The sequence below is a fragment of the Prionailurus bengalensis genome, chromosome B1 (assembly GCF_016509475.1).
Source record: "Prionailurus bengalensis isolate Pbe53 chromosome B1, Fcat_Pben_1.1_paternal_pri, whole genome shotgun sequence".
In the NCBI taxonomy this organism is placed as follows: Eukaryota; Metazoa; Chordata; class Mammalia; order Carnivora; family Felidae; genus Prionailurus; species Prionailurus bengalensis.
This window is the reverse complement of record NC_057344.1, coordinates 13,878,207-13,905,441: the sequence shown is the minus strand read 5'-3', so window position 1 is coordinate 13,905,441 and position 27,235 is coordinate 13,878,207. Positions and strand designations below refer to the sequence as shown.

The 27,235-nt window shown below is 41.9% G+C and overlaps 1 protein-coding gene across 17 annotated transcripts in view; it reads right to left on the bottom strand.

The window, feature by feature from the left end:
* The window catches only part of TENM3 (teneurin transmembrane protein 3), a 453,850-nt gene that overhangs the window by 92,256 nt on the left and 334,359 nt on the right, over window positions 1–27,235 (bottom strand). For all 17 annotated transcript variants that reach the window (XM_043557955.1, XM_043557965.1, XM_043557986.1 and 14 more), the window contains 5 exons: window positions 23,761–23,971; window positions 23,195–23,296; window positions 22,821–23,015; window positions 21,426–21,626; window positions 14,542–14,727 (listed from right to left, as the gene is read on the bottom strand). In XM_043557955.1, the coding sequence (XP_043413890.1) occupies window positions 14,542–14,727; window positions 21,426–21,626; window positions 22,821–23,015; window positions 23,195–23,296; window positions 23,761–23,971 (895 nt within the window). The remainder of the gene's footprint in view (window positions 1–14,541; window positions 14,728–21,425; window positions 21,627–22,820; window positions 23,016–23,194; window positions 23,297–23,760; window positions 23,972–27,235) is intronic.

Sequence of the window (27,235 nt, the reverse complement as noted above, 5' to 3'; positions counted from 1 at the left end):
TTGCCTGTGCATAAAATTTAATATTTAAGAAAAATGCACAGAATAAGACTTGTAAATAATTGTGCGACATACATCGGGTCTTCCTCTTACTGGTTTTCTCGAACGTATCAGGAAAAACAATAAAAACATGACTGAACAATCTTTACCTCCCCTAAGACAAATGGTAACTTCTTTTGGGAAAGTCATAGATAAATCACAGATGCATCAAAAGTGATTTACAGAGATAAATCTATCTCATAGATGTATCTCATAGATGCATAAAAAGTGATTTACAGAGATTTTATTGGTGGGTGACAGAAGAGTGTGCACCGAAGTTTAAACTTGGGTTTTGGGGGGTGCCTGGGTGGCTCAGTCAGTTAGGCGCTCGACTTTGGCTCAGGTCACGATCTCACGATTTGTGGGTTTGAGCCCCGTGTCGGCTGTGCTGACAGCTCGGAGCCTGGAGCTTCAAGTTCTGTGTCTCAAGTTCTGTGTGTCTCTCTCTCTGCCCCTCACCCACTCGCACTCTGTCTCTGTGTCTCTCAAAAATAAACAAATGTTAAAAAAAATACATTTGCATGTTGAGCACTACACTTTGCCGGTACTGGTCAAGTACCGGTCTACACATGGGTCAGCTTACTCATTTCAGCCGAGAAAAAAATGCGAAGTAAGTTCAAATTCTGGAAGGAGGCATGCAGAGTCTTCTATCATGGGTTACAATTTTCTTCGATCTTTCACAACATAAATTAATTTTCCTCAAGCCGTTCTTGTTGCTGCGGTTGGTACTCTTATCTTGGCAAACCATGGGTCCGGTCATCAGTTATAATTTAAATTTTGCTGGACTAAAGACGTGAACACGTTATCACTGAGACATCGCGGACATCATTTGTTACCGCACAACAGCCAATCAAACGTGATTCAGCTTTTTGGAATAAAGAACAAATAGCAACTTGTCCTTACAGATTTTGCGTTCCCTCATTAGTCATTGTATCTGAGCCAGGTAAGTCAGTAGTTTCTAAAGGCGTACCAATATCTGTATAAATACAAACACAAGTCACTTTGACGGTAACTACCTGGAAACGAAGGCATTTAAATATCCTCTTTTACACGCATACCTCTGTCATCATATCGCAATTTTGCTGAAAACTTTTCATTTTGTTTTCCATTATGAAATGGACTGAGCAGACAGGATGGAATATGTGTTGCTAACTTCTGGAGCAAAATGATGTGTTTGTGCGTCACCATTCCTTACGCCGGGGAAGTCCCTGCGGGCTGAGCAAGCTTCCCCAGGGGCTAGTGGTAGTCATTGCGGGTGATATGCTGGTATATGCAGTCATAACTGAGGTACGTCTAGGCTCTTACTACGTGGCTTGTATTTACACTGGTCACAGTTCAGAGGATAACGCTTTTAGGGGCAGGAAAGAGTTAGCGTATGGGTAATAAACATAAAGATAGTTTTCCCTTTGTTTTTAATGGCGGCTATATGGTGATTTTTTTTTTTTTCCTTGCTTACACCAGTGTATTTGGAGTGGATTACTCACATGCATAATAATCACTCCTGGGGACTCGTCTTAAAAGCCAAGAGTTGGAGTGTATGTGAAAAGCATTATTTTACCCTTCACTGTTCATGGGGGGGCCTAATTAATGAATACCTAACGCCATTAATTCACAATTAGATCACTTATGTTTAACCACATGCTTTCTATGCACACATATATAAATATTAATTTTGAATAGAATGATAATCATTCAGCATCATAACAATTAAACAGCTGTAACCTGTCTCATGTGTTAAGTGACAGAGCTGCAGGCAAGCTCTGTAAGCAGATGGTCTTACCCACCCATGCTCGATGTTAAAGACTTTTTAAAAAAAGAGGTGTTGACAAATCAGAACAAGTAGGCATAGTTCTAATGCAAATCGGCCAATTTGCAATGTAGATTGCCCTAAAAACTAATTTGGTGTACAGGAAAAAATTAAGCTCTGTTGTTAAAGGAAGACATTATATTACATTTGGATAGAGTAGATTCCCCACCAACATAATTATTTGCTAATTTCATTCAACCAACAGAGTTTAATGGAAAAGCAGCTGGCAAAGTATTCATATTTATGGACTTCCTTTGACTGCTCCTTAATTTATCCAAGGCACATGGCGGCTAAACCCCAGAAATAATAGCCATATTTCAGACAGCTGTTTTCCAGCTTCACTAAAGAGGCACTCAAAAAGGAGAGGGTCAGTGAACCAACCCATCATGAAGAAGAGTGATAGGAAAAAAAAAAAAAAACCAACCTGGCTCTAGTCACACCATAATCTGTGAAGATAATATGTTAAATGTGAAAAGGCAGAAGAGTCATGGCTTCTGTATGGACTAACACCATTAAGAAGCTTGTGTTTTAAAAACTGGTAGGTGGAAAAGGAACTGAGCTAAGATGAATAAAGGCTCTTCTCAACTTCTCATATTCGACAAATGACAGAGGTAAAATCTGCCATTGTAAGGATACCAATGTGCCATCGCGGGAAGGAATCCTATCCCTTAAAATTGTGTGCCTCATTCTTCCACCCTTACATTAAACCGAGTGCAAAGTTCTGACTTTTCACTTACTCCACTGGGGTAATAAGGATCTCTACATATAATGAAAATTACTCAAAATCCACATTAACTCTCCACAGCTACCTGGCTCGAGTTTTAGGGAGAATGGACATACTAGGGAGAATGGAATAATCTAACACTACTTACGGTCTGTCTCCTCCTTGCTAGAATTGTTAAACAGCTGACAACATAATGTTTTCACTCCCAAATACCTTGAACCTAAACCTCTCATAGAAGCCTTCTGATGAACTTGGCAAGAGTTGAAAGGAGTGTTTTTCATCTTTATTTCTAGTTAAATTGTATACCCAGTCAACTGAACTTTAAAACCTCCTGTATACTAGATTTTGGTGGAAATTAAGGTCTTGGATGCTTTTTAAGAGATGCAAATCAATGAAGTGTTCCAAGTGGAAAAAAATACCGTAGTGTATCAGTAAAGAAACACAATGGCAGGCTGTCAATAAAACAACATAAATTTGACATATAACTGGTGTGTACTCAGACACCATGTCTCTCCATAAACTTTTAAAAGACAATTTAAATTGGCTTCAGATGAGAAATGAGGTTTAAAAAAAAAAGCAAAAGGGAACTCCTGGGTATGGATAGATTCATACTTAAAAAATCTGTTATGGCATCTAACATTTTTTTAATGTTTATTTATTTATTTATTTATTTGTGAGCGAGAGAGAGACAGAGAGAGACAGAGAGACAGAGAGAGAGAGCGGGGGAGGGGCGGAGAGAAAGGGAGACACAGAATCCGAAGCAGGCTCCGGGCTCCGAGCTGTTAGCACAGAGCCCGGCGCGGGGCTTGAACTCACAAGCCATGAGATCACGACCTGAGCCCAAGTCGGACGCTTAACCGACTAAGCCCCCCAGGCGCCCCTAATATTTTAATTCAAAGTTAACAGATTCAAAATTTTCTGTAATATAATAATTATGATTTATAAACTATTCCCCTAAGCACCTGCACAGTAAATCATTTTGGGAGACTAAACAGAACAACTAGCTAGAAAACCACTAAGTTCATGGTGGGAAATAAACACAAGATAGTAAAAAAAAAAAAAAAAAAAAAGGGAATCAGGTTGATCAATTCTAAAGAAATCAGGCATATTTCAATGAGATCTAAGCGATCATAAAACAACATAAATAATCAGCATTTTCTTATAGACTGCTCTGATTTGAGAAAAATGACAGTGGATTTATTCCTCCATTTTTTTCTGAACATACAGCCTTTATAGTCGGTGGCACTTATAGTAAGCTGAGTAGGCGTATGATCAATTTATAGCAGCTATTGAGACCCACGTAACACCACAGGAGGCAGATGGGAGGGAGAATCTGTACACAAATAACAGTCACAGTATAGAACTCATTATTCTATGACCCTGAAGTACATGAAGCATATTTCTTCTAAAGAACTCAAAATTCCTATGCGTGTAGGCCATGGGTAAATCATCCACATGGAAAGACACATGTTACGTCCAAATACATTCACCCACAAAACAGATACTGTATTCAGAACTGGGTTTTAGAAACTCTAAAAAAAAAAGTCCCTTTTCTAAAGTATAGAACACATTTAACATTTCCCAAAACAATATAACCGTCACTGAAGTTTACCTCTTGGGGACATTGCTACCCTGTGAAGAAAAACTCTGACTCGGCTTTAGGCCACTACCTCTATTTAGTGAGGATAAATTATAGCATGGAAGATGGGACAGAGCAAAAGGGACACTCAAGTGCCTGACGTCAACAGTAAAAGTTGTTTATGTCTATAGTTACTCCCATTCTTAGGGGCAAAGAAACTGATGGCTTGAGAAACAAATCAGCAACATGATGAGAGAACATTTATATCAAGATGGCCCTTGGGACTATGATTTCCCTGACACACAGCAAAGACAGTCACAGTGCAAGAGTTCTGTGAAGATTCAAATACAAATTTTCTTGAGGAGTTGTCAGACGGAGGGTGTAATTCTCAAGGTGTTTTTTAAACGTTTATTTATTTGTGAGAAGGAGAGAGAGAGAGACAGAGTGTGAGCAGGGAAGGGCAGAGGTAGAGAAAGACACAGAAGTCTTAAGTAGGCTCCAGGCTCTGAGCTGTCAGCTCAGAGCCCAATGCAGGGCTTGAACTCATGAACCGCAAGATCATGACCTGAGCCGAAGTGGGACGCTTAACCAAATGAGCCACCCAGGCGCCCCCGGGGGGATGTCATTCTACCGGGGCTCTTGAGACATTACTTGACTTGTGCAGGCAGGTTAACAACACAAGGGAGGATGGATGGGCTGCTACAAAAAGTTAAAGTCGGAAGGCCCTTCACCAAACGTCAGCAGAGTCACACTTTAACAACCCTCAAGCTTTACAGGATATAAAGCTTATACATATATACAGGCTACCGAGCTCTCCGTGGAAGAAGCCCAGGACCGCCATCGCTGGCTGGCTCTGACTACACTGAGCCCGTGACTTCACGTCCTTTCGTGCTGAAATTGGTACCTGGGAAGGAAAACAAACGGATACAAAAGAACAACTTACGCGCTGAAGAGAAAAACCACCTGAAGGCTGGACGAATTAAAACATCAAAATAGCCATCCAATACGCCATCCCTTATCCAAGCATTTCTTCATCGAAAGGCAGGAAAACGGAACACTGTTCAATTCACTAGTAAAATCAGCATTTATCTTTGTGACAGTTTTAAAAAAGACTGAAACCAGTAGAGGGAGCACTGACAAGGTGCTCCACCATTCAGAAAGGTCAAGGGACTAGTGTTGTGTCTTTAGGAAAGAGGAGACTAAAAGGCCTCATTAAAAAAAAAAAAAACAAAAAAAAATACGCAGGGGCACCTGGCTGGCTCAATCTGTGGAGCATGTGCTTCCTGATCTTGGGGTTGTGAGTTCGAGCCCCACAGTGAGTGTAGAGATTACTTAAAAAATAAATAAAACTGCTGTGCCTCGGTGGCTCAGGTGAGTCAGCGTCTTACTTTGGCTCAGGTCATGATCACATGGTTCGGGAGTTCGGGCCCCCGTGTGGGGCTCTGTGCTGACAGTTCAGAACCTGGAGCCTGCTTCGGATTCTGTGTCTCCCACCCTGGCTCGCTCTCTCTCTCTCTCTCTCACTCTCAAACATTAAAAAAAAAAATTAAAAAAAAAAACCAACCCAACCCATTCTGAGGGGATTACAGGATAAAGTACTACATCTAAATAACTAAGACTAAAATGAAAAAGTATATATATTGGGAAGCCCCAAATGGGTACTAATGTTATCTCAAAGGAAAAAAAACAGACATCTAAAAATCAGCCTGGTTCTCAGAACATGGGTGATACTCAATGAGCTCTAAGGGGCTTTCAAGCTTCTCTTAGGAATCGCTATCCTTTTTGTCACATCAAATTACTTAGAGTCACTGGGACAGCAGAACAGAGAGGATCTTAAGAAGGATCTCTTTTCTGCACATCGCACAGGAGGCTTCCTGGCTTCTCTGGAGTTTTCGTCAACCAAGTCGGCTTAGAATTTCCTTCCATTCAACTCCGTGTCTACCGACTCCTGCTGACCCACCCTCCACCACGTTTGACAGATCACGAGGCATCTCTGTCCCCACTCAGTGTGTCTCCAAGTGGAGGGGACTAGCAGTTCTCGTAACCCGCACGGACTCTTGTTTTTCTGTTGGCTAATTCCTCTGCGTGAAGACAAGACTCGGTAGGGAAGAATCAGTCACTGTCAACTTCATGCATCTCAGTCCCCAGACTCTAGCAGCAACTACAGTAACAATAAGTAACATCGGCATGGTGTTTATTTTGGGCCAGGAAGTGTCCTAAGCGCTCTTCTCCATGTTTGAAGTCATTTAATGCTCTCAAAGACTGTCTGAGACTCTCTATTTTCATTCCCACTTTACAGATGAGGAAAACGTAGCACAGGGAGCTTAAGCGATTTCCCCGAGATGGCATAGTTATCAAGTCATAGAGCTGGGAACAGAGGTAGATGCAGGTTTTATGGGGTCTGAAATTATACATCTTGGGGGGCTCTCATTAAGAAAAAGAGTGCCAAGGGCACCTGGGTGGCTCAGCTGGTTAAGCCTCCAACTCTTAATTTCGGCTCGGGTCATGATTTCATGGTTTGTGAGATTTAGCCTCGAGTTGGGCTCTGAGCTAAAAGTGAGGAAGCTGCTTAGGGTTCTCTCTCTCTCTCTCTCTCTCTCTCTCTCTCTACCTCCCCCTCTCTCTGCACTCCCTGGCATGCTCTCTCTCTCTCTCTTGCTCTCCCTCTCAAAATAAATACATAAATGAATTTTTAAAAAAAGAAAAGAATACCAAATTATGAATATGAAATTAGGTATAAAATGAGTATTTAGAATAAGAAATCAAAGGAAATTATTTTTGAGCTGAAAACACCACAAATATCAGAAAAGCATGTAACATTTTTTATTAAGTGCCTGTAATGTCTCTAATAAACATTTCTCCTTCTGTATTTTTGAGCTTTGTTCACTCTTTCAATGTTTCTTTATAAGACAACGATTTTGTAATACTTTCTATAGACTGAACAGAAAGATAATTCAGTCTTTATTCACTGCGACTGTTTAATATAGTTTTCATTACTGATAGTTTAGAAAAGTTTCAATTTAATTATTATTAATGTCATATAAATTTTTGGCATTATTGCTAGAAGGGAAGACTTTATTGTATAATAAACAAATCTTAAACACTCTTTGAATTGATGACATTCATTAACCACTTTGTTGTGATAGCCTCACAGAATATTATGACTTTTCTATTATCTTTGTCAATATCAGTGTTTCATGTCACATAAACATGAAATTTTTTTCTCGAATGTTCATAAGATTCACGGATACCCTGCGATGCACGGCACGTGTGACTTCACACCCTGATGAACTCAATTTCGCAACACTGCTGACATGTTTGCGCCCTAAAAAACGCTAGGATTCCGATCAATTGCCCAAGAGATATATTCGTCAAACGAGAAAATTGTGGCAAGTTTGTAATTACAGACATCCCAGTATCAGGTGTATCTCTGACAGGAGAAATTAGGCATTTTTGATTAGGCACTTTTACCACATATCTGATGACGAGAGGAATTTTCCACAGACTAACTTCCGTTTCCATACATTTCGAACCTTATTTCTCCTCCACCATCTACTTCTGGTGCAGGGCTCCACAGGACTAATTCATAGCTTCATATAATCTCTGACCCTGTGCGTTCATGTCAGTAGGTGAGGCAGCGGGTGGTAGGAATATTCCTGGATGGCTAGCAATAACAGCCACAGACAGCAATGATTTCACACCTCATAAATATATCCAATTAAATCTAAACTAAATGTATCCCCAGCTCAGAGCCTCCTTAGCTGAATCCTCAAAGTGCCCATAGTCATTCCAGTGTCATCCTACTCAAGGAAAAGTGTGATGGAAAGCAAGTCGAAAAGGAAATAGATGAAGGCCCTAACTGATTTGCAAGTTTCCGATGAACATGTGACCATATAACCCCGCGGTCCTCTCGCAAGAAAGGCCCGCGCCAGCGAGGTGGTCCAGTTCTCTCTGAGGCTTCAGCTTTACCAGATTCACGACAAGTATGTCGCTGGCCCCGCCAGGGACTCAGGCGGGAGGCAGTGGAGACCCCTTTTGTAGCTACTCCATCACTCTGACAGACGGGAAGCCAGATGTCTCCCAGAGCGCTCACTGGCAGGTGTAATGTGGTACCCTGTATTCATTTAAGGGGGGGGACTTACGAAGTTTCAGTACAAATGTAGAAAGATACTTATAGAATTTCCACATTCTGTTATTATTGTCAATATGATTCCCAACTTGGGAACATTGCAAAAGTTACAAAGAATATCGATTTGGTAATCTAAGGGAAGTATCAGAGTGTATCCGAGTGGTCACTTGTGAAACCAAATCGTCACCTATTTAAAATTTTTTTTTTTTTTAACATTTATTTATCTTTGAGACAGAGAGAGACAGAGCATGAACGGGGGAGGGTCAGAGAGAGAGGGAGACACAGAATCCGAAGCAGGCTCCAGGCTCCGAGCCGTCAGCCCAGAGCCCGACGCGGGGCTCGAACTCTCGGACCGCGAGATCGTGACCTAGGCCGAAGTCGGACGCTTAACCGACTGAGCCGCCCAGGCGCCCCCAGATCGTCACTTATTTTTAAAGGTAACAACGAAAATACTATTCTTTCAGCGTTCTCCAGAGATAAGAACGAGAACAACGAGGCTAAGCTTTGTCCACAATGGTACAGTTTTCGTCTTTCTCTCTTTTACCCCCCTAGTGTTTAGTAGATAACTCCCCAGCTGTGTGTATTTCATTTTCAATTTCTGATCTTCAGCATCCCAAAGCCCAGAGCAACCATAGTATTTAATAGAGGGATGCGGAGTACTGTAAGTCTAAGTTTTGTCTGAGCAAACAAAGCATGTCTTTGTGATCATTAATGATCCTGTTTCCCAGTGTACTAAAGAATTAGAATAAAAACAAATAGCTGGTCTTTTGTAGCTTAAAGGAATTAGGATTTCCCCTAGGCCAAATTTCCATGTGAATTGCCTGAAAGTACATGAAAATCAATGTAGCTCAATAAACCACTCTGTGTTGGAGATGTCACGAGAAGACAAATACCAAATAGACTCCACCTTTCTCTTTCCCTCCCTCCCTCCCTTCCCTTCCCTTCCCTTTCTTCTCCTTCTCTTTCTCCCTCCCTCCTTCCCTCCCTCCCTTCCTTTCTTTCTCAGAGCAACACCTCTCAAAACCCTCAACTCAAACATATTAACTTCTTGTTAAGCCATATCCATTTTGAGACTAGGTTACATTTTCTAACAATGAAATGAAAATTTCACCTTGGACAGCAATTTCGTTTTGTGTCTTTATTTTTGGAAGTCAACATCCAAAACACTGTCTGGATTGCAGCTGTCTCGTTTATACTTAACCACAGAATAAGAACTCCAATGTATTTGCCTCAAACGCGATTTGCCTCTGTCCCCCTCTCTCTGCCACTCCCCTGCTTGTGTTGTCTCAAAAATAAACAAACGTGGAGAGAAAAAAACAAAAACAAAAAATGACTTGCCTAAGGTCACAATGATAGAGTAGGCAGTCAGTCAGATACAAGCAGGGAACAAGTGTTTTCCTACTGATAAAAGGGCTGAAACCAAATTCCAAGCAGCAGGGACCGGGACCGGACCCCAGGGGATCCACATGTATTCTCCCCTCTGGTCACTGCCCTACAGTAACCAATAGCTTCATTATACAAGTTATAGTGGATAAATCACAGAGCAGATTTGAAAACACATATTCTTTTTCCTTCCGGAGCCCACGCTTTGTTTTTTTTTTCATCTGTTACCACTAACCTGCATAAAAAATATTAGAATATCACAGATGAGATGATCAGTAATTGCTTAATGGATAAAGAAATAAATGAACAAATGAAAGGTAACAAAGACACGTAAATGCCTTAGGGAAAATAAAAAGCGAAATGAAACAGAACAAAAGGCGAATCCCTTGTTTAAATCTCGTAGTTTTCTAAATAAAGCAGAAATCAAGAAATTCTAGAACCACAAGAGACCTCAAGGGGTCCTTCAGATAGGGACGCTAGTCAAGAGACTTGATGAATGGAAAAAAGTTACCAGAAATTCCCCTCTTAAAAACATTCCTCAAATTAACAAGAAGAACCAAACAAAACCCCCAGTGTTCCACGCCTAAATGATTACGGTATTCCCAAAGCTTCCAGGAACCGAGATTAAAACCTTTCTTTGGGATCCTGTGTCAGGATTTAAATACGTCTTCCAACAGGAGGTTCCTCACTGTAGCTAAAAAACATCTTGACAATTTAAGCCCATTTTCTCCATTTCTGTCTGTATGGAAATGGAACACGCCAATGGGAAATACCAAGCAACCTCCAGGAGATAATTCACCCATCTACAGACAGATCTGGGCCTTCCCTACCTTCCCAACAACACTTCACTGTAGACAACACTCAAATGTGTCATTCAGTCCCCAGCCCTGCTCCCCTCACCCCTGCAGGTCACCATCTCATCTACAACCTCCAGTGCTCTCAGCTACAAAGGGAAGGCTATAGGGACGGGTTTTTTTCTCCACAACTGCTACAAAGAAGAGCTCTTGGGGGAAGCTGCAGGTTAGAAAGACTCAAGATGTGGAAACTTAGGATGTAGCATTGCCCAGAATATTCAGCTGCATTGCGCTTACAAGTTATGTGGATTCTGCGTACAACCATCTGTTCGGCAGAGGCTGGCGTGGCCTTTGCATTCTTTCTATGGCCCACCAACTCCAGCCACCAGGCCAGAAGAGTAGTTTTCCAGTGTCTCCACGCAAGGATAGGGAGAGTCAAAGCAAAGGAGTTGCCTTTGTGTGGTTATAGATTCTGGTTTCAGTTAAATACATCAACAGTGAACTTACTGAATTAAGGCCAAGACAAGTATCTCCCAGGTCACAGGTTTGACCTTGATCGATACAGAACTGTTCTGGCTTGTTTATATAGAGACAGCCATGCAGTATTCCAATCATGTCAACTTTTATTTATAAACCACTTAATTATATTGGGTAGATTTTATCTTGCTTCTGGGTCCTCTAAATATTCTTACATCTTTTCTATCTTGTTAGAAACAACAGTAGGAACGTGAGTGGGATAATCATTCGACCTTCCCGTGGAATGGTCACGTACAAAGGATGATGGTGCTATCACTATTAAAGTATGCTAGTAATACTTGCTAGTCACATTTGATGTGGTTCTCTCATATAACTAACTTCTCTTTATTTATGAAAGGGCCCAACAGTCATAAATGCTTGTATGGGGAGGAAGGGAAAAATATTTATTTTAAATCATAATATCGCTAAAAGTAGACTTCCCTTTGTTTCATTTTCCATCTGCATGTGTCACTTTTCAAAGTCGAACCCCAGAAAGGAGAAGGCCTTGGGACGGTGAACCCGAGGATTAATACGCCCAACTTGCCGAACTCATGATTCACAACGAGAGGAAAATATGAACACACTAATAAAAGTGGCAAGATGGAATCTTTTCAGTAGATAGGATGTTCAGTGAACACTCTAAATTCATAACCTATTTTACTATCAAAATGCCTATGGTTTTATGAAAGCATGAACAGTTTATGAAGACAGTCAGATGACTAATGAAGAATATTCTTTGCTTTCTATTGGGAACTTTTGTTTGCTTCTAACCGTTTAATTTCTCCTCCGTCTCTCTTTCAATTAACCTCCCTGTTTGTATTCAATGAGATGGCACATAATATGGAGAAAGAAAAAAAATCTTGCTGATTTATGAGTATTCTTTCATAAAGTGGCAGCTTCTTTTAGCCAGATGTGTAAGTGCTGAAAAGGAGAGGGAAATGCACAGCATAGTAACATATCCCAAATGAGAAAACGTACTGTAGTTTCCTGGGTTGTTTAAATCAGTGGCTCACAAAGGCCTCTTTTTAAACGGCCCCTTAGGCTCCGCTGTGGACATACACACAGGTAGTAAGTAGTCGGAAAAAAAGTAATTGGATCTTTGCATGGCAGAATCTGGAATAGTGCTTTAACAGCACAGAAGAACAAAACAGTGATCTGAGGTTCCCTGCGTCTTTTAAAAGGTTCACTTTGAAGATTCATTTTTAAATGAGGTAGGTCCTTTACTTCCACATTGTTACTCGCATGGACTACAAAGGAAACAAAATGAAATACAACAACAGAAAACGGAACTGTTAACAACCCTAACAAGATAGGCTACGTTATAATAAAAAGAGCTGCGACTAACAGCAACCTCACGTGTTCCCAGATAACTGAAAAACTGTTCAAGGACCGCTCATCTGTGGGAAACTAACCGCGTACTATATGACCAAAGTCAGTGAGGACGCCAAGAGAATGACTTACTTAGCAACTGTTGGTCAGCAAGTTAAATTTGCCTATGGAAACCCTTATAGTATACTGCTAGGTTTTCCAAGCTATATATTCATGCCTAGGATACATTCAGCCAAATATATAACATTTCCCCTCCAACTAGAATCAATTCACTTCTTATGGGTATGGGGGTGGTGGGGTCATAACACCTGATGGACTGTGATTAGAGGCCTATTTCTCCTGCCCTGCCTCTGGTAGATGGGCATTCTGGGATTTGGGCACAGCGCTGTTTGGTCGCAGGGGTACAAAGTATTCTCTGTATGTCCACAGAAAGACCCACAAATTGTGGGGTCAACGGTTTGCTGCTTTAATATAGTTCACAAATGTAGTTCACACAAACGACAGGCAGCCATTGCCCCAGAAGCCTCTCTTGAAGAGTAGAGGAGGGGAAAGCCGTATCAAGTTTGTGGAGATAAGCACTCTGGGCACTCACAGCGTTCCTCCGTGGGGACTGGATGCTTCCCGGGATGTAGGTAGGAAGCTCACATTCCACAAGTGAGCCGCTAAGGGTGTTTCCCAGGTAAACGTTAACACCACAGGCCCGATCTGGAGATCCTTGGCAGGCATGTGGAAAACTGGACGTTCTCTACAGTGCTTTTGCCTACCAGGAGAATCTCTTCTTCTGAGAATCTGGAATTTTGGTGGTTGCGGCTGACAGAGGCTACCTCCTGGAGCGGCCCTATTAAGAACCTCTCAGTCTCAAATGCGCTACCCTCCGCAGAAGCACGTGTTCCTTGCACACGTGTTGGTGTAGTTCAGTGCTGGAGAAAGGTCCATGCTCCGTGTGACCTCTCCTGGTGGGAGAGAAAGAACACAGGAGGCCTGTGCATGGACTTCTCCAGAAACCACCTGATGACGACGGGTCATTTCCCTTTCGGATAACTATTATGGTCATGAGCACAAGTGCCCCGAGTCCTGGGAGCCCTTCTGTGGATCATCACCTGTGGGGGTGAGGGGATCACCACCCTTAAAACAGATGACAGGAATGTCACTAAGACTGGAAAAAACCTTACTTGAAGTTCTGTAAAGATACAACTGTGACAATTTATAAAATTATGTGATTTCAACTTTCCCGTGAAAAATTTCCTAGCTAGCCAATTCCTGTAAGCAAGAAAATAAAGTACCTGATACTTGTAGCTGCACTGGAAGAAGAAATTTTTTAAGATATTGGGACTCCCTCCAGTTAGCAAATTACACCCTATGGACATAAAACACCATACCTCAAGTTATGCAAATTATGACATTTTTGTAAGGCTGTGTCATTTAGAGCTAATATGGTATACTTCCACTGAAGGAAGGTAGGCATTTATTACTTACGTGTGTTATATTTTCTTTAATTAAATGTTTTAAGTTCAGTGACTCAAATGGTAAAAAGCAAAGGCACCGAATACCTTGAAAATATGGTACTATGTATGTTCTGGATAATTCTGCATCCACCCTAGCTATCATTTATGTACCAACATTTTGATCTTAAACACCTATTTGCTTTATTTAACCCACAGAGGTTCACGAACATCATCCTATTTGAAAAGCGTCAGCATGTAACTTTAAGAACAGCTAGACTTGTGCATTTCATTCTGCTTTATTTCTTGGGCTGCTGCAAAATAAAGCCATAGAAAGTCAAACCGCTTTTTGAGAGACTCAAGTATTATCGACAGGTGCTAAAATGCGTGGGGCTGCCCGTGTTTGGCGTCTTTTTTTAAAGTAAAAAATATTGCTGTTATGCAATGGCACCATGGAACGCCGAGACGTAATATTCAACGGAGGCGTGTTCATAAAAAAGAAATGAAATCATCTGCAGGTGAGTCAATTTTTGTAGCCATCACAAACCACCAAATTCTTACACCTCATGCTTGTGACAGCTGTTCTAAAAAGAACCGAATGGCCGTTGTAACACGAGGCCTGATGTGAAGAAGCAATTCTTTTTTTTTCCAGAAAGACGAATGAAAATTAATCAGAGGAAATCAGCTTTTGCAAGTAGGGAAACAGCCAGGAACCAGGGCCCTCCCTCCGGTTGCGCGCGCAGGGCTGGCGGGGGGCGGGGCTGGGGGCGGGGCTGGGGGCGGGGCGAGGGGCGGGGCCTACCGATGGTGCAGTGCTCGCCGTTCCAGCCCTGGCTGCATTCGCACTTGCCATCCTTGCACGTGCCGTGCTCGGCGCAGCGCGGGTGGCAGGCTCTCTGACTGCAGGCTGCGCCCGTCCAGCCCTCTTCACAGCGACAGGTGCCCCCCATGCACACCCCGTGCGAGCCGCAGTCCACGGAACAGATTTCTGTATTGAAAAAGAGGAAAGAGAGCAGGGGAGGAGGGCGGCGGGGAGAAGGAGAATGAATAAGCAGGGCTCCGTCTTAAAAACAAAACCACTGAAAATAAATTCAAAGGATTTACATACTGAGCACATTTTAGCATCGACTAGTAAGCATTATAAATGGTAAAAATGCACTTTTTAAATTCATCATTTCGTTTAATACGCTGCTGTAATCGTGCATAAAATACCCATGACAATTTTGTTATAAATCATTTCCTATATTGTATGTGTAAACATAGAGGCTACTAACAAAACGGAACACGTGATTCATAGCGAGAGGAAAATACACACACGTAATGTATCCCACAGGGTCTTCTGGCGGTGGAGAAGCCATGCACACAAACACATACATCAAATTAATATAAAATTAATGAAATATTTCAGTGTCTCGGCAGGAGTTGGGTTTCACCCATATAGCAAGAATTGCAAAGGGGTTATTTCTAACTCTATGGTTCAGAGTTCTAAAATATTCAGAAACTTTTATTAAAAAGAATCTTTTGTGGTTTGCACATTGGCTTGCTTCTGACACACACACATGCTGGTTGAGTAAAAGAAATTGTTGTTTTTCCTATCCAGTAAACTAGTACTATTGACAGAGACGAACGGTAATAGAAAACCAGTTTAAAAATGTATGTGGCTACTGACTCTGTCACTGCACAAGCTAGGTTTTTCAGATATCAGAATAACTGAAAGTTACCAAAGGACTTCAAAACCATAATAGGTTCCATCGTTAAACAGAATCGTGTCTAAAGTCATTTTTTTCTTCAAAACCTTTCTTAAAAGCTTATTTGATTAGATAGACACACACACAGAAAGAAAACTTTGAAGGGTATTTTATATTCTACTTTTTACAAGTAAAGTTCAATAAAATCAACTACCGCTTTTTTCTATGATTGTAAGACCGTCGTTTGGTTTTGCTTTTCTTGCAAAGATAACAATGCTGAACAATAAAAACCTCCAATCGTTTCAAACAAAGAGGAAATAGACTACAGCCTTATTTTTAAATTAAAAACCAGTAACTGTTTATGTGGCCACATGTTCGTTCCTATTTCCCCCACTCACTGCCCAAATAACATTTCTCAGACACCGTAATTCTGTCTCTCAGTCCTGCAGAATCTTAAACAGCGTATCAAGGCACTGTGAGAGTTGTAACATTTCTTATAAACAACAGCCAGGACTGTTCACTGGAAGAGAGTGGGGTATGTTTTTTTCAAGCCACATTTTTCATCTCGTTTGAATTAAATTTTTGATTAAGAGATCCAAGATGGTTTGATTAACTTCAGACGAACAGAACGTCAACTCTGCTCCAGAAGAGAGAGGTTTCTTTCTGAGGTACCCCTTTTATTCAATCTAATCAATTTTTCATTAGGGCGAAGGTGTTTATCAGCGTTTAGCACACTAGCTTTGAGCAAGGTGCGTCAATCTTTGTAATGAACTTATTAATTAGAGTTAATTTAATTGAAGTGGAATTGAAGGGCTAATTAATGGACAAACTGCTGATGAGGAGAGAGGAAAACTCGGTTGCTTTCAAACCTATAAACTTTCTGATGGAAATAATTCATTTCTTCTCTTGTAGCAGCTTAACCAAATGTTTCTGCAGCTGCAGAATCTACTCTTATTGAATTTAGAGATCCGAAGGTCATTTCTACAACAACAAAAGAAGTAGCTGGTAAAGTGTTCTGCCCTGGGATTCAGTTAGTTAGAAATTCCCAATAACGCTGCTGGTCAACTTCCAGCCACAAGTGTAAGTTACCTACAATGTGTTTGTAAACTTTAGACGGCAACTGTGAAACACGCAGATAAATTTCCGGCACAGGAACCAGGATATTTTCACAGGATGAATAGACGCATGTTTAATTACTGATAATTCTTCTAAGTTTTCTGTCTTTTTCCAGCTAATAGCAAAGTTGAATGAAGTCTTTTCTTTTTTTTTTTTTTTTTTTTCCGGAGCGTAATTAATTTATTCCAAAGAAGAGCACTGCATTCATTATCCAACTCTATACATTGAGAGTTTAATATGTTTTTTTGGTTTGTCATTGGGGGTGTAAAGATGCGATGGGACAAAGATCTTCACCCACTATGTCTAATCAGTCATTTTGTACATGGCTACCATTAGATTTTCAACTGGCAAAATGATTATATAAGCACGGGAAAAAAAATCAGTCTAAATATGTAAACTAATGACAGGTGCTGTTGGCAGCCGATTTCATCTCTAAATTAACATCTATTACTTTTTTTTTTTGCTGTTCATAGCAATATCACAGAATTACCTTATTTTATTTTTTAAACTTGTTTTCAGTAACCTTGACACCCAATGTGGGGCTCGAACGCACGACCCCGAGATCAACAGTCACACGCTCCACTGACTCAGCCAGCCAGGGGCCAAAGACTGAATTATCTTTTGAGCTATAGTATCCATTACAAACTCTCCTTTATAAAATAATTCAGGTTAACGTGTTAAATAACATTTTCTGAAACAAAAAGGGCTGTTTCACCATTCCTTTCCTACTTGGGTAATTGTGGGAGACAAATTAGAATACAATTTTCAAACAAGTATTATTTTCTAGCTAGTATTCGTATGCTTATTTTACTGATGGAGGCATAAGAGACCTGAACCAAGTAGCTTTACTATAAAAATAACTGTATCTATAAACTTTAATTGGATTTTTCTGAGTGTGGGATGCATTTTTTAACACAGAAGCCAGAAAGGGAAACAAACACTGAACAGAAAAAATTAAATGCTTATTTTGATTCTTAGGATGATAAAATATGTTTTTAAGAACAAAGGACAGAACAAGTTAATGTGTTATTTAAATAATGCCTTGCACCTATGCTTCCTAATGTTGGGTGGTGATGATTTCCTAAAACTCTTTAGTGAGGCCCTGAGGGTTCTCTATAATCCCACCCCCAGGTTATGTCTTTTGCTCTCATTGGTCCTGGACGTGTTATTTGGTCTACGGTCATGAATTTTCAAACCAGTTTTTGCTTCTCCCAGCTATCTGAATCAACTCCTATTTCCACGAAGCAGTGACGAACATAAACCTCTGTCTGCCTCCAAAAATGTGTGGCCCAGAGATGAGGGAGGTAGAGGAGAAGGAAGGAAGAGAGAGACCAGATGAGGGAGGAGGGGCAAGGGAGCTGCGGAAAGAAGAAAGCTTGGGGGGAAATGAGAGAGAGACAGTACAAGGAAGAAAAGGCATTAAGTTGTCCCTTTGTCCCTTTACCCAGGGTATCTGCTCAAGGCTTCAACAGAAGTCTTTCATCAGAATTACGACTCAGCCTGGACACAACTTTGTTTAGTGTGGGCTTCCGGGATTCAGTTTGTAGCAGGTGAGGAATGGCGCACGAATGTGTCGTGCTGCTGAGGATTCCCAGGGTGGCAGCCATGTCACCCGAGTTTCTCAAAGTGCCAAGAAAGAGTGATCTGTAAAAATTACTAGTCTTTTTTCCCCTTAAAATAAGCATGTTAATTCGCTGCGTAGCGGGGTTTCTCTTAGGTTAATGCCGTCAGGTTATAATAATAGATGAAATAATTTGCATTTCGTAATTTTCACATTTGGGGAACTGTACCCCAGCAGTACTTTTTTTTAAAAGTCTATCTATTTATTTCGAGAGAGACACAGGGGGAGAGAACGAGCAGGGGAGGTGCAGAGAGAGAGAGGGAGAGAGACCACAGAGCCCGATGCGGGGCTCGATCTCATGAACTGAGCTGAAATCCAGAGTCAGATGCTTAACTGACTGATCCCCCCCCCCGCAGTGCCCCTCCAAGCAGTACTTTTATGTGGAAGCTCCTCTCAACCAATCAAGAATTAAGTGTGACAAACCACCATGACTATGACCGCCACCACCAACCACTGCCACTACTCGTGTTAATGGTTAATACTTGTAAGGACTTGCCATGTGTAAGGCACGATTCTAAGCGCTTTCCACATATTAACTCGTTTCCATCTTACGACCGTTGTATCAGGTCGTAATTTAATTGTGTAAGGTAGTACTCTTATTGTCCCCATGTCACAGGTAAAGAAACGGAGGCCACAGAGGAGCTAAAGAGCCGATGAACGTCACACGCCTACAGAATGGCCAGCTCAAGACCCGAAGCCAGGCAGTTCAGCCCCAGATTCCCTGCTCTTAACCGCTCACTGTTACGACAGGTCTGCAGAGAAGGCAATCCGTGTGGGCAGGGCGAGGGGTAGACAGACCCCTTCCCTGAGGCCAAACCTACACAGACTCAACAGCATTACTAAAACCTGTCCTTTTGCTCCCCCCCACTTCCCCTCCTCTCCCTCTTCTCCTCCTCCTCATTCTGCACCCCCCCCCCCCTTTAGTAGTATTTAGTTTTGCTTACTTTGAGTATCCAAACAGAAGCCATCCTTCCTCCATGTCTCACCGGTCTCTCCTCCTCACCTGGCCTGCATCCTGCCTTGCCCCTCGCCCCTCACCCCTTCCCAGCTTCCTGTCTTCCCCAGAGACGCGTCCACTGCCCCGGCCCCTCCTGGTTGCCGACGTCCGGCTCTTCTGGTCAACTTCTGCACTGTCTCTTCAGCAACTGCTGTCTAGCTTTCCTTTAAAACGGCCCTCGGCTTCATCCTTCTCATTTCTACGATCTCCCCACGAATTCACGCTCTCAGGACTTCACACTCCGGGAGAGCTCTCAAACTCGCCTTGGGCCGTCAAAGTCTGACGAGTCATGTTCTCTGACATATAATCGATGGGGAGTTCTAACAGGCTGCTCTCATCAAACTGGCGGGCACACATCGTCATGACCAGTGAGTTCTCCATTGAGAACTCACTGAACTGTCATTGCCAAGCTGCGTCCCTCCAAATCGGGCCCAGCCCGACGTTTGCCTCCAAATACTCTTTCTTTACGCTCCCGCGTATGTAGGCTCAGAGGTGCAACTTGGTTAATGGTAGTTGCTGTGGCAGTGGTGGGTGGTAGCTATATTTAGAATTTATCCTGGACTAAGCACTGTACTAAGTACTTTATATACAGTAATTCAAGTAATTCCCAAAGTATCCCTGTGAGGAATTGCTTTTTTATTTTTTTCCTTTAGAGAGTGAGCGTGAGCGCGAGCAGAAGAGAGGCAGAGAGAGAGAGAGAGAGAGAGAGAGAGAGAATCTTAAGCAGGCTTCATGCCCATGATCGGGCCAGACACGGGGCTCGATCCCACAACTTTGAGCTCATGACCTGAGTCAAAATCAAGAGCTGGATGTTCAATCGGCTGAGCCACCCGGGGGCCCCAAGAATTTCTCGGTTAAATTCACTTGATAGATGGGTACACTAAAACATATAGTAGTCTGCCTAAGGTTACCCAGCTAATAAGTAGCAGAGGTTGGATATGAACCCGAGCATCTGATCTCAGAGTTTTCTAGTACCATTCCCCTAGTCAGAAAGCACCTCCTCCCATTTCCATGCTAGCTGCCATCTTTAAAAGAAGGCAAGAAATGTTCATAAAAATCTCCTTGAGGACCTCACGTGCATCAAGGCAGGATCACTCCTCTGAATGTTGGTTGCATTTAGCGTATTGTTCCACGTAATATTCAATAACACATTAAACTGGCACGTCCTGGTTTCTAAGTATTTCATGTGTGTTCGTCTCATCTCCCCAATTAAACGGTAACCTTCTAGGTTAGATTACCTTTTTGTACGGTGTGACTAATACGGTCACGGAATTAATTCATGGGATATAACCAGCATCAAAAAAGTAGGAAAGACGTAGGGAAAAGCATTAGTGTGTACCACTTGGTAAAGCTTTGTTTCAGTTATGTCAGTCTATATATGTATGTGTCACAACGTAAGACTGAGGCTATGGGTCATTTAGGTCACGGTCAAAAATCTGAAAGCCACTATTCTAGAGGGCAGGAAGGATTCGTTATTTATTCCTACGGGGCCCATCACCATGCCGTGCACATAGCTGCTGTTCAGTAACAACCTGACTGATAGAAAAAAAATTACTACCTGCCATTTATATTACAATCATATTATTATAATATAAAAATCAGCGTTGGACCATTATGCATATCATAATATTTATCTATACGTACTCTTTATTGTGATCAGGTTTAGCCTTATGTTGTCAAATAATTTTTTTTTTTTTTATAAATTTTTTTTTTTTCAACGTTTATTCAGTTTTGGGACAGAGAGAGACAGAGCACGAACGGGGGAGGGGCAGAGAGAGAGGGAGACACAGAATCGGAAACAGGCTCCAGGCTCTGAGCCATCAGCCCAGAGCCCGACGCGGGGCTCGAACTCCCGAACCGCGAGATCGTGACCTGGCTGAAGTCGGACGCTCAACCGACTGCGCCACCCAGGCGCCCCAAGTTGTCAAATAATTTTTAAATTGAGGCTTCTCTGTTGATGAGATAACGTGTTTAAGTCCCAGGCTATACACAGGCCTTGAGAGTTAGAAGAGGGAGTATTTTACACAAACGAAATATTCTTTACAATGCTACTAAAGGAGACATTTTAATGACAAGTTGACTAAGCCTGTTTCTTTTTCTAATGCGACTAAATTTCATCACTTTTAACATTTCTTTCTAGAAACAATCACTTCGATAAAACCTATATAAAATTTAACAAGTGTGCTTTAAAAACGAAAAGATCTTAATTTTTAGTTAGCTACACAATAGTAAGCACTCAACTGTGCTGCATTTTTCAACCTTACCATTTGAGCAGTCTGGGCCAGTCCAGTTAGGGTCACAGGTGCAGGAGCCACTTTCTTGAAGATACGTCCCATGACCAGAGCACTGGTCTGGACACATGGTCTTCAGTATTTCACAATTGTTACCACCCCATCCTGGATTGCAGTGACATTCCCCATGGATACACACACCGTGATTGGAACATCCAGGGTCTAGACAGTCAGCTACAGTAGAGAAAAGAGAACAATTTTATAATTAAATCTAGCAGATATCATGCATGCAAAGTACACGCAGAATAAAGAATTAGATCCCAATCTAATTTACATGGAAATTTTGGATACTCAAATATTTGACTACCATTTTCAAGAATGTGTTTCTGAAATTGCAAAAAAAAATGACACAATTCAGCATTCAGAATTATGCCATTTAGGTAACTGAGACTCTTGCAAGGATTTGTAATTTTCATGAATTCCACACATAGATGCTCCTGAGATTTCAGACTATTGCTCTCTGTTCTGCTTAATCAGACAGTAATAAGTATCGGCTTCTCTATAACGAAACTGTATCAGCTGACCTAATCTACGACCATCGAGCAGTGACAGCTGTATGGGACTCTCAAACTGTTTGAGAAATAAATGAGTTGCATACGCTCTCTCCTTCTTAATTCACTTTAATGTGCTTTAGATGACGAGATTTAATTTAGCAATTTGACTCAATAAAACTTTACACTTGTAGGGTCAATGGCCTGAAAATTTAATTCCAGAGACTTAATTGCATTACTTTGTGTGTGCGGATCAATAAAATCAATTTGATTGAAGAACGGAAATGGTGCTTTTCTGCTTTTTGAAAAAACAATTCAACTGCACTTTACAGTATAGCAGCCTGATTCTCATCATTACATACGGTTATAGAACAAACCCGTGATGTACTTTTTTTCACTCGTATATTACGTGCAATAGCTTGTCTTTTTTACAAGACCAGTGCTCTAACCCCTGAGCTATGGAGCCAACCGTTAGCCTGTCTTTTTAGACATGCCAAAATGCTCGATTAAAAGCTGGTTTCGAGGTGAAAAACTGTGAAAACAAACAAACAAAAAACCTGAAAGCAAAGATAAAAAAGCAACTAAGCAAAACAACAGCCCGTCGTGGGCTTCGAGTCACACACGTTTGCTTACTTTCTCTGATTGAAAGAAAAAAGAATTATTCACACGACTGGAAGCACAGAACTCTTCGGTATTTGCTCTTTCTTATTCGTGAAAATGTTAACCAAATGACGCCACCATACGCATGGAGATCTAATTACTTTCACGAGGAGGCATATAAAAAGCTTCATCTGCCAAACGAAAGATGACAAATGATCCGATCGTCTCTTCCTTTAGGACGGTCACAACGGACTTCCGTAAATATGGGCGTGTTTACCTTCTTCGCAATTCTCTCCTTTGTATCCCGAGTTGCAGGCGCAAGAGCCCATGATGCAAATCCCACGCCCCCCGCACTGAGGGTCAATGCACTGCGTAGTGGGCACATCGCACTCGGTGCCCTTCCAGCCGCTGAAACAGAGGCAGCGGCCTTTGGAGTACTGTCCATTGCCGCTGCACAACACCGGACAGGCTGCTGTGAAATAAAACACGACAGAGGAGTCAACAGCCACATCTGCGGTCGGGGTCCTGAAAGACAAGCACGTCGCTGGGACAAGGCGTCGGCCCGTTTCCCCCTTTCTGGGACTTTTCTGATTTATGCGTGTTTCTACAGCCTCTTTCTATTGGCTTAAGAAAAGGCTCTAACTCGCGTACCTCTTGAACAATCCGGACCTAAAAATCCTGGAAAACAATGGCAAGTTCCAGAAACACACTCTCCATTTCCATGGCAATTGCGGGGGCATTCCACCACAGACTCTGAAGAGGAGAGAGAGAAGGGATATTTACTGTGTAGCCCGCTTCCCGCAGAAGGTAAACTCTGTCACTTTGATCATTTTAGCTGCACATGAAGGAATGACGGATGGCTTGCTCCATAACCCCCCCCCCCAAAAACAACCAACCAAACAAAAAAAGGATTCATATATATTAGACTATTCAAACCAGCTTGACTAGTCAAGCAAAGCATCGCCATTTCAAGTGCAGACGCTCTCAAGTGTTTTTAAGACGCACTGCCCTCCTCCAAGATCCTTCCAGAATAATATTCAGTGCTTCATGGTTTGCCAACGTATTCGTAAATAAACAATTTGAAAGTATCTCTCACAGTGTACCTCAGGCTTTAACGCCCTAGGTATCGCTCCAAATCGGTGAAGACCATTTAGTTTCTGTTCAACACACTGTGCAGGCGAGAGCCCGGAAAAAGATGCTTTGCAGACCGCTCTTACCTATGACGATGGTATTAAAAGACACCTGCTCCGTATTTTTCCCATCATTGTAAAAAGCCAGATGCCAGATTCCAGAATCCAAGTACTGGATAAAGCCAGCCTCGTGCAGACTGACGGATCTCGCCTGTCTCCCTGCTCTTTCGGGCTCAAGCAGGTTCCGCTGCTCTCTTGCAATCAATCTGCTGCCGTCCAGGAGCTCAACAAAGTCATACTGAGGGTGAGGACAAGTACAGCTGTTTAGTGGTCAGAACGATCTCGGTCGTAGCTGCTTCTCTCATTTCCGTTTTTGTGTCCCAACCTTTCCCCTCTGCTCTAATAAATACAACGTCAGAAAAAGGTTCCTGATGGCACAGGTCTCCTACATGTAGCATTTACAGGGATCGTAAGAACCACGCACTGCACAGTGTTGTCCCATGTAAACTTCACAAATCATTTCCCCCTTACTGGGCAACCGGTTTCCAGAGTTATCTGACTCTCCCAACGGATAAAAAGTTTGATGAGCTCAGGCGGTGTGCAAATACAGCCATAAACCTGTAACATTTCAAACCCAGCAGCCTCATTTTGGACCGCTAGGTAATCTCTTACCATCTTCTATTTAATACCCGTGTGGTAACGACTGTCACTGGATACGTACTCTGTGCCGGGATTATATTTACTCCTTGTAGCAACCCTTCTAGTAGGAAGGCACTGATACTTACACTGTAAGGGTGGAGAAAACCAAACCTCGAGGAGCTCCAGCAAGATCAGGTACTTGGTAAGCGGGAGAGTTGGTCTGTGAGAAAGCTCAGACCTTTGCCACCACAGCACCGTACTCCCCTGTGCGACCCTGGTGTAACCATCCCGGGTACCATGGAGAAACCCGTGGGTTTGTACCTTGTTATGGCTAAATTAAAAACATGCATCAAGACGCCTTTGTATCTCTGACTGAAAGTCTAAAAAATTAAACAGTGGAGGGGTTCCGAAGGGACGGAATAACGGTAAGTATGCCCAGCTACTATTCTGAAGTCAATCATCATTCAGCTTGATTTCTGGTTTAGTAAGATTAATCGTGAACGCTGGGTGGCCAGAAGAGTTCAACTGGAGAGTTTAAAGCTAAAGAAAAATATGGAATGTGATCGGTAATAGTGACCAGAGATAATGCAATGAATTTGGGAGACACGGCACAGACTTCCCAATATAGTTTCAATAAACTCATTAGATAAGAGTTTCTTAAAAGTACAGTGATTCACTTTCTACGGACTCCTATCCAGTTTCCTTTTATTCCCGAGGCCTGCATTTATGGTGACAGAGACACTACGGGACAATATATATCATTTACGGTACCATATATATATACGTATGTATGAATACGTACATATACTAATCATCAATATTCTACCTCCAGATAGATTTCTTATCTGGAATTTCATCAGCGGTCTATTTAAAGAAAAGTTTATTATACGAATCCCTTAAAAACTGGAAGAAAATCACCTGCTGGGATTCTGAGATTCGTGATTGAATGTGCTGCCCCTGTACTTATCACGAACCTCTCACGTTACTATTGGACGGAATTCAGAATATCTAGTCCCGTCTCCAACATATTAAATTTTTTATTTAAATACAAAAGCCTATTCTGTTACTTTTCTGCAAAACTACCTCATGACATCATGCAGTTGTGAGAAATACACAAAAAAGCTGTCACTCAGTTAGCATAAGGGTAACTTTTTTCATTTATATCTTATCAGGATGAAAACGATAACCGGTTGTGGATATTTGACCCGCAAAATTTTCATCTGGAACTGTATTTCAAAATTATCAGAGGCAAAATAATTCAGCACTTCTGAAAGGTGCCTATGCCTCAAATAAGCCACTTCCCCGTCGGATTTAAATATTTATATCAGCATGGCAAAGAGGCAGGGGGCAAGTTTCTTTTAACGGCTCCTTGGCACGTAAACCTTTTTGTCCTCTAACACTCAACACGGTATGTGCAAACATTGAAAGGGAGGACGTTTTGGGTTTTAACTGGCCTCTCAAGCTCACCCTGGGAATCACCACCTTTATTGTAGAGATCGTCGTTTGTATCACATCGGGAACAGGAACACAGGGCTGGGGTGGTGGTCACTGGGATGCAGAGTAGTCGGCCACCCCTTCCCACACGCCTTTGTGGGGCTTATTCAAATACCTAAAGACAAGTCCCCTGCTTCACATAAGCCCATGTCTACAAAAAGTAAACAAATTAATGGAACAGAAATGTTTAATAACCTTTGTTCTCAGGGGGTAAAGTACAAAGCGATCACTTAAGGACAAACTGGTTTTACTCCGTAATACCTATTCCTGGCTTTCCCTCATAATACCTATTCATAAGATGGAGATGTGGATTTTTTTGTGGGGGCACGTCTTCGGGTCTTGCGTTATTCGGGGATAAAATTCAGTCTCACCACTTTGGGGAAGCGATCACGAGACAAAGGTCAGACTTTGATAAAGGTATCCTGGTAGTTCATTTCTGAGCAGTTAGACTGTCCATATGCTTAACTCAAGTCAGTTATTAAGAGGATGAGGGGCACCTGGGTGGCTCAGTCAGTTAAGCGCCCGACTCTTGGTTTCGGCTCAGGTCACGATCTCACGGTTCATGAGATCGAGCCCAGCGTCGGGCTCCACGCTGACATTGTGGAGCCTGCTTGGGATTGTCTCTCTCAGCCCCACCCCTTCTCACTCTGTCTCTCTCTCTCAAAATAAATAAATAAACTTAAAAAAATTTAAAAGGATGAGAATCTATGAATCTCAGAATCTATGAATACTTAATTGTATTTTTTAATCAACTATTTGGTGGGAGCATTGAGCTTGCTGTAAATCTTTGGCACACAGGAGGAAGAGATTTTAGACATCATCTGGTTCAACTGCTTCTGGACAGATACTGGCACAGAGAAGTGATTTGCTCAAGGTCACAAGGTCAAAGAGTCGCAGGGGTGCGTGCTTACAAAACTCAGGTTTCCAGCTACCATTCTGAAACAGGCTTCACGCACACGCACTTAAATGATACACTACACTGTTAACTGTACAGCGTTAAATTGCTTCCTTAGGCTTCTAACTGTCCAGGAGAATAAACTGGGCATCAGGGAGAAGAAAGTCAATTGATTCCTTGGCAACAAACGGACAGTTTTATAAAGGGTCACAAAGACTTTCAAAACTCAAGTTGACTATTCCGAATGGCCGGCCAATTTTAATTATTTCAGGTTGATTTATTTAACGTTCCCCAGAAACAGAGAAATGTTCAGTTTGGGTTGCTTTATAGCATATTTCATGTTTAAACACTGAACTCAGAAACAGTTGTTTGCTCTGCTGATCTTGAATAAACCAGAGGAAAGAACTCTACTAACCATGGAGCTTAAGAAAATGCGTAATCTAGTTAAACACATATATTGTGGCCGGAAGGAAAAGTGGGTATGATGTATATTGTATTTAAATTCCAGAAGAATGGGAAAACCTGAAACTGCCT